The sequence below is a fragment of the Ostrea edulis genome, chromosome 4 (assembly GCF_947568905.1).
Source record: "Ostrea edulis chromosome 4, xbOstEdul1.1, whole genome shotgun sequence".
Classification (NCBI taxonomy): domain Eukaryota; kingdom Metazoa; phylum Mollusca; class Bivalvia; order Ostreida; family Ostreidae; genus Ostrea; species Ostrea edulis.
The window spans coordinates 35,977,742-35,990,787 of NC_079167.1; the positions used below are offsets into that span (position 1 = coordinate 35,977,742).

Here is a 13,046-nt window from a genome sequence, read left to right on the forward strand (position 1 = left end):
TCCAAGGAAATACTCTTGTATATTGGTAAACAAAAACAATACACAAATATTTTGTGCACAGTGTTTTACTGACATGTGTATTCACTTGATTTATGCTAGCATTTGGAGCAGTTCCCTCCCCTTTTGACAGCTTCCTTGTGAACAGAGGTCTGAAAACTCTACACGTCAGAATGAAGGAGCACATGAAGAATGGACTAGCTGTGGCCAAATTCCTAGAATCTCATCCTTGTGTAGAGAAAGTTCTTCATCCAGGTTTGTACTCATATTATACAATTCTTTAGAGCATAGTTGCTAACTCCAGCATGTAAAAGTGTGGTCATTGTCCTTTTTGGGATCCCGTGGGGATCCGGGTTAGAATAGGTCCACAGTACCCCCTTGCTTGTCGTAAGAGGCAACTAAATGGGGCGGTCCTTTGGATGAGAACGCAAAAACCGAGGTCCCGTGTCACAGCAGGTGTGGCACGATAAAGATCCTTCCCTGCTCAATGGCCATAAGTGCCAAGCATAGGCCTAAATTTTGCAGCCCTTCATTGGCAGTGGTGACGTCTCCGTATGAGTGAAATATTCTCGAGAGGGACGTTATTCAATCCTTTTGGGGAAGTAAAAAATCAGGTCATAACGAGTAACAACATTCTTGACATATTAACCACAATAATGATACCAGGTAATTGTTTATTTCAAAGGAACATAATATTAGACCAGTAATGTCTGTATTATGAACCATTTTATTGTAAAGAACCATTGTAAATTATAGCGGTACATGTAAACAAAAAATTAAGAATTTTTTTAGAAGAGGAATATTCAAAGCAAGACACAGATTGGTTTTGTGTAGTGTTAGAAAATTATAGAAAACAGTTTCTGCTGTAGTAACTTTGTTTTTGAGATTTGATGATATAAAAAAAAAAACGAAAGTAATTTCAATGACTTTCATAACAAAGCATCATTTACATGATTTTGCATGATTTCTCAGACCACTTCTAGCTTCAGGCACAATAACGTGCATTACACAAAGTTAAAAAATTTCGCTTTCTTTTACCCACAAGAAGTCTTTCTCCCAGATTCTCTGATATGTACATTTTGACATTGATATCATATTCTCTTTGTTGGCATCAACCCCACTAATCCCGATAATGATCTTTTCCTATCTGAAGTCATTTCACAAAATGACTTTAGCCCCTGAATAGTCAAAATAACTCAAAGATAGTTGTTAACACCTGTCACTGGCTTCAATAACTTGGCTTTACTGTACCTGGCCATTGGCATTGGTTTTGTCAAGACAAGTTAGAAATCACATGTGTGAATTAATTTACAAAACCAATCCTGATATCAGGTGATTTTTGGGTTGTTCTGTGAAAATCAGGTAAATAGCATGACTCAACATGTCATAAAAATAATCAGGTTTATGGGTTAAAAAAAAAAAGAAATCGGATGAGTTGGCAACTATGCTATAGAGCTAATACATTATATTTTTTATTAACAATGCATATCCTGCACATAACAATAACCTTCTCTTGTAAAGATGTGCTTTTTTTTGTTCATCAGGTTTTGCTTGTATGCAAAAAACGTATTGATTACATAATAGGTGCTGTTGAGGAACTTTGCTACTTTTAGATCACTTTAGTCAGTTGTGTTTTTTTTATATTGACCAATGAAAAGAGAGAACTAGGGGCAGTTGATGCTAGAGCGGGATTCTGCAATTGTTACTGGATAGGAGAGGATGCTTTGTTAAGCAGCTACCCACCCTACATCCCCATCAATTTCCTGGGTTCTCTTAAGGGTAATTCTACCCCAAGTCTATGATAGGGGATTACTTTGGTATGGTGTATTAATGTCTTGTATATAATGGTATTACTTAACCTATACAGTAGTAGTGGTAGTTTAGGTATGATATACACTGCACTTTATCTTTGATGCCCACTGGGATCGGCCCCGGGCATGGTCTTGTCTGCTATGATGCCCGCTGGGATCGGCTCTGGGCATGGTCTTGTCTGCTATGATGCCTGCTGGGATCGGCCCTGGGCATGGTCTTGTCTGCTATGATGCCTGCTGGGAGCAGACCCGGGCATGGTCTTGTCTGCTATGATGCCTGCTGGGAGCGGCCCCGGGCATGGTATTGTCTGCTATGATGCCTGCTTGGAGTGGCCCCGGGTATGTTTCAGTCAACTAAGATGCGTTCGGGTATCGGCCCGCTCACTGTTCTGTTTAGTAGTGGTCTGCTTTGATGCTTACTGGGATCGGCCCCAGGCATGGTCCAATGCTTGTATGCCTGCTGGGATTGGCCCCTGGCTTGATTCGTTGCGTTTATGCCCGCTGGGATCGCCTTCCGGCACAACTTTGTAATTAGCTTTTTACATCGATTTCTAATTAGGTCAGGTTTGATAGTTATTTGGTTAGGATAGTAATGAATAGCCCCAGAACACCAAACTTCAATTTGTTTTATATAATTGGTATTTATACAAGAGGTATTGATATGTCCATATATGTAGTTTTATATTTCGGGGTTTTCATGTGAACCCAAATAAACTCTAAACTTAAACTCTATTGATTGTTTATAAATTGAAATTTAATATTGATAAAATATTATGGAATTTTACAAAGTAGATGAAAAATTTGTGTGTTTTATCCTTACATCTAATCTACACCCTACAAAAGGACAATAGATTGTTTCAAAGCAAATCTGTGACCCTGGATTCTCTATACATGTAAACCTTAAGTAAAAAAAATCAAATTGGTTTTAGAAGTTGTAATTTTTCTGACGGTGAATTCTTTTTTTCTTCTTGAAGGTCTTCCCTCTCATCCACAACATGAACTGGCAAAGAAACAGATGAGGGGTTTCAGTGGGATGGTGACATTTTACATTAAAGGGGGGATTAAAGAGGCTTCTGAATTCCTGAAAAATGTCAAGGTTTGTCTTTATAAAGCACTCATGCATGAGTTGAAGTTTCTATGAAAAGTATTATTTTAGCCACTTTTTTGTAGTTGAGTAAGGTACTAACTAAACTGTTCAGCTTGTAGATTCTTTTACTGTAATGATGGAATTTGATCTAGACAAGTTACTGTAGAAGTGATTTACAGTAACCTTGATTCAAAAACAAGAACTGTGACTCCCAGTTTTATTGTGATCTCAACACATCCAATGAATATGAGAAGAATCCATCCTTACATGTTATGCAAATGACAATATAACATAATTTTAAAGTAGTCTGTTTGACCAACTCTTTGGTTGAAAGTAATGAAGTTATTTGCAGAAATAAGAAATGCATGAATAAAAAGTGTTCAAATAGAAAAACAATCCAAGTCATGGGAGGTAATAAAGCTTGTAGAGAAACCAAGTTAGAGACCAGGTTTGTTATGGACTCCATGTACTACATGTAAGTGCTCACATGAACCTTACAGAATATATAATTGTGTTCTTAGATTTTCACGCTGGCAGAAAGTTTGGGTGGATTTGAAAGTCTCTGTGAACTTCCGTAAGTACAAGACATAATGTGAATAGCTGCAATAATGTAGCCCTATCCGATTTTTTTTATTTTAATGTTTTCATCTCCTCCTCCCCCCCCCCCCCCCCCCCAAATCGGAGAGAGCTACATTATTGCAGCTACAATGTGAATGGTAGTTTACTACACTGCATGGCTAAATTGTTCAATTGCCTTTAAGTTTTACTCGTAAATTGTTAAGGAAACTTACCCACATTGGCTGAGTGAAATGCTAGCTGTCTTGTTAACACCTCCGTAATTAGGTGCTTTCATTACCTTTCGATGACATTGAGACATGGTACGAGGGTCATTCAAAAAATATGTAGACTTTTGTCATAACTTTTTTTCTGAATGTCATATTACAGCCAAAATGGTGGACATTAATATAATCAGACAATAAATTATTTTAATCATACTGTAGAAAATTCAGATACAATATATATAAAAATATTTAAAAAATTAAAAACGAAAAATGAGTTCATGGCGTATGGCAAAATTTTGTTATTTACAATAATACCACATATGTTAATTGTCAAATCTCTCAAAAATGGCGCTAAAACAGAATAAAATTTATATGCTCCAATAAAGAATTACATCATTTTATAAGTGAAGTTTTGACGTAATATGTCAAGGCATGTAATGGAAATCGATGACAGAAGGCAGGTACATGTTTCGTAAAGGCGAAAAATATGATGTCATGGAGCAGTGAATGGCCATAAAACTTTGTGTTGCACTCTGGAAATCTCCAATAGAAACTGTTAAAATGCTGGAAGAAACAGATAATATGTCAAAAGTAAGCCATGTTTTAGTGTATAAATGGCATAGCCGATTTTCTTGTGGTTAGAGACTCTATATTGGATGACGAACGTCCCAGTAGAAAATGAAACATTTGTGAAGACCTTGTCAAAAGAATAAGTAACGCTATGGAAAATGATGGCTGCGTCACTGTTGCGGAATTATCTGATATCTTTGATGTTAGCTCCGGCACAGTCTTCAGTATTCTTGCTGAACATTTTGAAATGAGAAGAGTTGCAGCCTGCTAGATACCTAGACGATAAAACTAGAAGGTGCCACAGAATGTGTGTGAAATGTAGAGGAGAATATATTAAGAAACTGAAACGCGACAATGTGACGTGATTTTGATGTAACGATGCTCCGTGGCGAAAGAACATACTGTTTTTAAAATCATATATCACGGATACTATATATGATCAAATAGGTCGATAAAATGAATGATTTCAAATTCAATGTGTTGAATTTTATTTTCAAAAAAAAAAATATATGTACGAGAGACACATTGTCTACATATATTTTGAATGACCCTTTTATTAATTGCCAATGCATGTGGTAAAATTTGTTGTAAACAAATCTGCAGCATATTATTCACTCAGCTTGATCAGCAAGTTATTGATAGATTTAACATCTTTTTTGATATATAGTATTGAACTTACATGTATCAGATGTACTCCACTGTGAGTTGATAATGGCTAACCACTTGTTCAAGTCAACATTCAAAGTATGTATTAGAGAATTCTTTTAAAAATGAATAGTTGCGAAAATGAAAACTCATTTATGTGCAAGTGTTTAAGAATAATAGTATACATTTAATAGTAAGTAATGTGAAGCTATTTTTTATAGAAGTGAAAATTCCATTGCTTATTCTTTATATGAGAAAGAAAAGGTAACTCATTCTACAGGTAACATAAAAAGGCAAGATAGCTCATGCTACAGCCTTGTTAAAATAATTATTTTAAAAATTCCTACCTGCCTCATCAAAATTTGAAATTTTTGGCCTGAGAAACTATTATTTTTTTTTGGTCTAAAATGTTTTTCATACATTATTTATGTTACATTACTCGATACAATGCATTTTAAAAATTTTTTATAAGCAGTAAATAACAAGTTGAACTTGATTAAAATTCTATTTTGTCATAATCATTCAATATCTTATGTAATGGCATGTTACTACTGGGAAAACACGACAGCGACCAGATAAATACTTAAACAAGTACTGTAAAAGTGATTATTTACGCGTGGTGGAAACTTACACTTAGTAAGCACGTAAATTTCCCCCATGCGGTTAGTTATAAATATTTGATATATATTATTTTATGATTTATTATTATTATTGTATTCAGTTACAGCGTATTTTTCCCCCACGCGTAGTGTAAGGCGTGGAAGCACGCGTACTTAACCTCCAATGACCACTTCTACAGTAAATATACCCATAACAAAAGTAGGGAAGATATACTGGAATCAGTTTGTCTATCCACGGACTGATTATTGGGCCTTACGTAATTATCCTTTACTCCTGGATTGACTGGGTAAATACTTCCAACAAAGACTTGCTATTTTGAAGGTTTATATATAGAGACTATAAAAAATGCTGTTATCAAAAATACATGTACATGTAAATATATTTATAAAGTCAACGTGTTTGCGATTTCTTTCGTTAATATATTCAGGTCTGTGATGACGCATGCCTCTGTGCCTGAGGATGAACGTGACAAGCTCGGTATTTCGGACAATCTCATTCGACTCTCTGTAGGAATCGAGGATGAGGAGGATCTGATTGAGGACTTGGACCAGGCTCTGAATGCAGCAGTAAGTATCTTATTAAGTCTAATTAATTCCACTTTATCAAATGAGAACTACAAGAAAGTGGTATCGTTTCTCCTGTATATATTGCGTAATGATCACATGGTTACGTTTGATCTATAAAAGAATGCAACTAATTATGGGAAAACATTTTCATCATGATTTATTCTTGGCAAAATTAATCTTTTGGTTCTCAAGCGAATATTTTCAAAATTCAAAGTGGCGAGCAGGTTTTTTCTATTTATTTATTTTTACACAGTGTTAATTACACAAGTTACTACGATATAAACTGATTCATTTTTACCATCCATTGAATAAACATAGATATATTTCTTATTTTAACCCAGAAATGTTATTTATTAAATTCAAATGAATTGAGCAATGTGATAGCCTTCACATGCAGTGGGACTAGAGAACCAGATTATCTTCTCGTTTAGCCTTTTAAATTACAAAATTTTAGTAGCATCACCAAAGTAAATTAAAATTATTGATGGATACTTTCCAATATGCTTATTAGTGTATAAACAGGCAAGATCCACATCTACATTAATGTAAGTATAAGGAATGAACGTGGAAAATGTGTATTTTCTGTTTGTTTTAAACAGACTGGGACCCCATCCCATAAAAAGAGGAAGATTGCAGAGTAGTGATGGCAGTATAGAGCAGAGAAAACAGCTGGTTTGAAAGTTAGTTTTTAGCTTACCTGAGCAACTGTAAACTGTTTCACCTTCCTGAGTAGAGACTGAAGATTTTCAGCTTTAAGCTAGACTTTAAGTAATATGTGACATATCAATATTGTATACTGTTTTGTGCTCTTTTTATTATAAGTAATATGTGACATATCTATATTGTATACTGTTTTGTGCTCTTTTTATTATAAGCTAAAAATCCTAGAAATGCACTGCCCAGTTTGATAGAATTTTGTGACTTTTTGACCTGTGACTTTCTGTCCAATTCATTAATTATCAAATATTGCCATAAAGTTGATATTTTGCTTAGATAAAAAAAAAAGAAGAGACATGTATTTGCCATTGGGAATGTTTGCTTTCTAACAAGAATGTGTCAAGCTTAACTTTCAATATTCTTACAATGATAATGAAAGGGGGTGTCTCCTTTTGACGTTGACATTTGACCTACTTAATCTGACCACATTTCGGGTGATGTTTGCAGAGAAGCCATACTGCTTCAAAGGGACTTTTCCTCCTAAAAACCGTGCATGAGTATTTCAAAACTCGGATCCTCTGGTAGACAGGAAGTATTACACAACCATAGATCCACACTATTTACAACATAACAAGATGACTGCGAAAATTCTAACATTGAATTTATCACTAAAACGTACATCTTCCAACAAATAATCCGATATGCAGCATGAATGTGCTAGACAAATACAAGAAGATTCAAGTAGAATTCAAATTTACGTTTCATTTTACAAACAACTTTCTCAATTCATCAAATACAGGTATTATTGAAGACCGAGTTTTGGTCTTATTTTAAAATTTCAATACTCAATAAAAAGAAATGTATCAAACAAGGACACATGCCCCATCGATTTTAGTCCCAGTTTAATGTATTCGCCATGGTTTCGCTTTCCAATGAATTAAACATTATCATATATGCATTTCAATGCCCAAGTATTATTTTACAAATAGAAGTATTTGTTTTTTATCTTATCATGACTTTTCGCACATTGATCAGCAAGGAAATATCTAAGTTTCAGAACAGTTTTTTTTATTTTTTTTATTTTAATCATTAACACATTCATTAAATACTGTAATATGAGAGACCGATTTTTCTTAAAAACGATGCAATTATTTCTTTTATTTTTATGCCCCTGAGATCGAAGATCGAGAGGCATATTGTTTTTGTCCTGTCTGTCATTGTCTGAAACTTTAACCTTGCTAATAACTTTTGAACAGTAAGTGCTAGAGCTTTGATATTTCACATGAGTATTCCTTGTGACAAGACCTTTCCATTGGTACTAAACCTTTTGACCTTGACATTCGACCTACTTTTTCAAGAATTGACATTGGTCATAATTTCTAAATGGTAAATATTAGAGCTTTCATATTGCACATGAGCATTTTTTGTGACAAGATCTTTCTATTAGTACTAAGAAATTTGCCCTTGTGACCTTGGTCATCTTCAGAATTGGCCATTATCGGGGGCATTTGTGTTTTACAAACACATCTTGTTTTAATTTTGAAATTCAATTAAATGAAATGTATGCAGAAGAAAGATACTTGTCCATGCACATGCAATTTGCATGTTTGATCTCAGCTGACTAGAAAACTACACTGTAAGTCATGATCTGACAGGAATGACAGAACTGTCGAGGTATAGATCTCTTTAGTAAATCTAATATTTTCTAAACTCTAGTTTCAAATTAATTTTAAATTAAAAAGATGTTTATAAATACCGATTAACTTTTTAAACTTCTGTTTTTCCATCACTAAATTCCAGCACATGCAACCTGTGATCATCACTGACAATACGAAACCTTCATCTCTGAAGTAAATTATGTTTTACATTGTCAATTATACGGATAATGCACGTATATATTCATTACGAAATACTGCAAACATTTTAATTCTCAAACATACATGTATAAGATTTGAATTGTACTTTTCAATCGATTCTATCCATTGGAAGTAACTGTCGATCATTGGAGACAAAATACAGTATTCAGACCTGTTATCAACTGTGCAAATACAGGTAGTTTACCCCGCCGTGGTATAAACGTGGTCCTGCGAAGCCCCACTATGAAAACCCGCAATGGTGTAATGCGGAAAGGATTAACTTTCCGTTGCGGGGACGCAGTAAATAAGGGATCAGTATTGGCTGTACTGTATAGTGAGGTACTTGGTCTTACTGCCTGTAGATGAGAGCAGAACTGCTTATGCTTTGCCAACAGTTGCAGTATTGCCAGGAAATTGCCTTTTGTTTAGGAATCACTTGTTGGCGCATCATTTCTGTGTCCATGGAGGATATTTTTTTGTTTCCCACAGAGAATGACTACATCTACTATTTTACTCAAACAATTTTATGTTATGATACTATACCTGATTTTGTTTAATATTGAGTTTATATGGATGTAATGGAGATGACACTTCAGATGTCATCTTGACTGTGTACGAAACAGATTAATTATAGGTATGATGCTTTAAGGAGGTACTCTACATCGTCATAATGACTGACTTCTTTTAAAACATGGCTGAAAATATGAATATCAGCAATATTTGACTATTCATTTAAACATTTCACCAAGGTGGGTAGCTCCGTAGGTTAGTGTGTCGACTGCTAAACTGTAGATCACGCATTCGAGTCCAGCAGGGGTTTTAATTTGTTTCAGATTGCTTTCTACTAAAACTGCATTTTTTGACCAATAAAGTAAATTTGAAAGTTTTCAATTTTAATATATTGTTGTACATATCCTCCACTTTTCATCCATATCAAATTTCTCTGGTGTAGCATACCTCCTTAAAGATGTAGTCATCTTCCTAAGGGCCTTCTGATAAGCAGTGAAAGATTGCATTTTGATGTTTTACATCTAACTGAAGAAACATCACACTGATATTAGAGTGATTACCCTTGGTGTTCATTTGAGCATGACCTACCTGTTTGTGACTGGCTGATGTCATCTGGTGGGAAGGGATTTTTTATTGTGTGACAACAGACTATATTCCATATATTCCAGCAGAGCATTTGCAGTTCATAATATTACATTATGTATGTTCACCGGAAAGCATTGATTATTTCTTAAATGACTAAGGGTGAAATTATGGACAGACAAAGTAACAAACAGACAGACCAAAAACAATATGTTTCTAGATTTTTTATTTCAGAAGCATAAAAACATTCCAATATGACAGAATTTTCTGTTTGCACCATGTTTAAGTTGAAAAATGTTGCAGTGCTTTGGTTTGATTGTTTTTCATTAGAATTGAAGCTTTTTGCATTTAACAGCTTTGTAATGAATAAATGGAATTTTTCATATATTTTTTGTATTTCATCTTAATTGCAGGCAATGACGAGAAAGATGAAAAGACCTTAAAGTAGATTGAAAAACACAAGGAATGTAAGGTGTATTAATTCTTATAACTTGTACAAATTTTTCATAGAAGTACTGTGGCAGAATTCAGAATCTCATCAAGATGGACAGTTTTTCTACAGAATACATTGATTGCTTTTTCCCTCACAAGTGCTTGTACCTACACTTTGATAATGATAATAGTAGATAAAAAGCTTCAAATAGATCTCCTATTCACTGTCATTATACTACAGTATTTCCACTGGAAAGTGTGACAGATTTGAGTTTGTGGTTTATCTTTTGTGAATTATGAGAATGAAAATGTTCGATGTTACATCTTTTTCCATTTGATAATGCAATATGTATGGATGGATTTATTTCTATTTCTTCTTTAAAGAAGGATTTCAGTGCTGTATTTTTTAGTTTGATCGTTGGATATTTTTAAATATCAGGTTTATGAAGTACCTGTGAATTTACACTACTGTACAGCTGATCTCTTTGTTATCTGAATTGTGTAGGAGAGCAAAACTTGAAACAAGAATCTCAAATTAGAAAACGATTTTATTTTAAATTTGCATTTTATCTTTGTGATTTCTGAAACCTTTGTAGACAGTGTATGTATTGTAAGTGAAACATTGTACTATATTGAATCCCAGAAAGTATTTTATTATATAATAGGTACATGTTTGGATTTTGATTTGAAATCAATTGATGGTAGTCCCATGTCTTTTAGAGAGTATTAAATGTGGAGTTGTTTGTATGTAATGACATGCATATACTATAGTATAGATCAATGAAATGACTTTTCATGAATGGAGAATAAAATCAGTGAAACAATAATTTTTTTTTAAACATTTGTTGGATTTTCTCTATACATGTATGATTTACTATGTAGGGAATAGCTACACATATCAGATCAAGCAGTATTGCCATATAAGCTGGTAAAAACTCGGAATATGAAGTAAGAGCTGTTGTGGACAAGTCTTCGCCTTATTAACTTAATTTACACAGGATTCTGATCTTTGGCTTGTACAGTCATTACTATTTCACTTAGCTTGCAAAAAGGATCCATACTCTTTCTAACCATACATACAGTTCCTTCTTCAAGCTTTGCAGGAAAATTTTGAAATTTGGGCCAAGTTGGACAGTTTTTGTCCCGTCTCTCATCTTCACAGGCTTTTTGCATAATTTTAACACAATTGGTCGTGCAGTTTTCAGAGCAAAATTCCTGCACAGTATTGTATGAAATACAAAGGCTAAATCTAGTCATGAGTTGTCTATTCACAAGCAATAGATATTTTCCCATAATTATTTAAACATCATAAAATGAGGGTTTTTAAAGCAAGAGGTTCATTGGCCACATGGCTCACCTCAGTCACTTGTTGTTCAGTGTGTTGTTTTTTTAAAAAAAAAAAAAAGTTTCAATCTTTATTACCATGAAAAATGTTGACCCCCATATTGTGGCTCCAACCTAGCTCCAAAGGGTCATGACGTAATCCTGATACAAGGTCATAAGGTCAAAAATCATACTTATGAAATGTGAGGTCTTGCCATAAGGAATCTACATACAAAATATACAGCCCTACCTTAAACAGTTTAGGAGATATTGTGTAGGTGAACTAAATTTTTAGGCCACTCGGGTGACCCATTGCATTGGTCTCCATCATGCGTTAACAATGGAACATTTTAACTTCTTGAGAAGTACTATTCCAATTCTTTTCTAATTGATTATTTGGTATGAAACATATTTTTGACAAGGGGGACATAAATTGTAAATTTTGGGACTCCTGCATCCTTAAGGGCATGGCAAAAATTGACCAAAACTAAATGTATAGTCGTGTAGAACAGGAAGGCCTCTACCAAAATTGTAAATATCATAATCTACGAGGTAGAAGTCGGGTCAAATTTGGTAAATATAGTGTTTATATGTGTAAAACATTCATATGACATCTTTAGTGCTATATTGATAATAAATTGAAACTAAATGGATATTTAGAAAAAACAGGTAGTCCTTTACCAAAATTGTAAAATTCATGATCCCAGGGGTAAGAGTTTTTTGGTTTTAGGATGGGGCTAAAATTTATTTTAGTGATTATTGTCTTTATCATTTGAACGACTTGTGTTTTCTTTAATTTTGCTAAATGCAGAAAGGGATGTACCAAATATTGTGAATTTCACAACTCCAGGGTTCTGACTCGAGGGCAGGTTCATATTAGTCATATAGTGTATTGTTTTCGTATTTTCTATGCGTCTGACACAAAATCCAAGAGATCGTCGGCGACCTGCTGTTCATAATCATCTCCCTCCAAATAAATTAAATCTCGTTTAAAGTCAGCATTTCGCAAATTATATGGTCGTTATAACGATCTAGTTTGCCAATACAACATATCATTGGATCAAATGCTGTCTGGCGTGTTTCATACCGATTGTTAGGCCTTTCTTGGCACACTGATTTTGACTACGGATAACACCGGTTACCTGATCAAGATATAGGGCTCACGTGGGGTGTGACCGGTTGCCAGGAGATGTTTACCCCTCCTATGCACCTGATCCCACCTCTGGTGTGTCCGGGGGTCCGTGGATGCCCAACTCTCTATTTTGTGTTGCTTATTGAAGTTATGAGATTGATTGTTGTTCGTTGTCTTCACCTTTCATATTTGAAAAGAAATTCTGGCTTAAATTTATTTCAATTTTACCTGGCACATTTGTCCATTCATCCTCAATACAGTGCCCGTGACTTCTAAAATGTCGCTGCATTTTGACTACGAATAATTCCGTTAGCCTGATTAGGACATGGGGCTCGCGGCGGGTGTGGCCGATCGATAGGGGATTCTTACTCCTCCTAAGCACCTGATCCCACCTTTGGTGTGTCCAGTGGTCCTTGTTTGCCCAACTTTCTATTTTCGTATTGCTTACAGGAGTTGAGATTGATCACTATTCGTT

At 34.6% G+C, this 13,046-nt stretch overlaps 1 protein-coding gene across 4 annotated transcripts in view; it reads left to right on the forward strand.

Annotated features, from left to right (window-relative positions):
- LOC125670493 (cystathionine gamma-lyase-like) overlaps window positions 1-10,959 on the forward strand; it is a 33,546-nt gene extending 22,587 nt beyond the window's left edge. For 2 of the 4 annotated variants that reach the window (XM_048905700.2, XM_048905699.2), the window contains exons 8-13: window positions 100-252; window positions 2,783-2,904; window positions 3,417-3,469; window positions 5,941-6,079; window positions 6,679-6,759; window positions 10,098-10,959. In XM_048905700.2, coding sequence (XP_048761657.2) covers window positions 100-252; window positions 2,783-2,904; window positions 3,417-3,469; window positions 5,941-6,079; window positions 6,679-6,720 — 509 coding nt within the window. In that variant the 3' untranslated portion in view covers window positions 6,721-6,759; window positions 10,098-10,959. Of the gene's footprint in view, window positions 1-99; window positions 253-2,782; window positions 2,905-3,416; window positions 3,470-5,940; window positions 6,080-6,678; window positions 7,412-8,305; window positions 8,587-10,097 lie in introns of those variants that run through there. The other 2 variants (XR_007368229.2, XR_008802357.1) reach the window with 2 other exon arrangements.
- The last annotated feature ends 2,087 nt before the right edge of the window (window positions 10,960-13,046 follow it).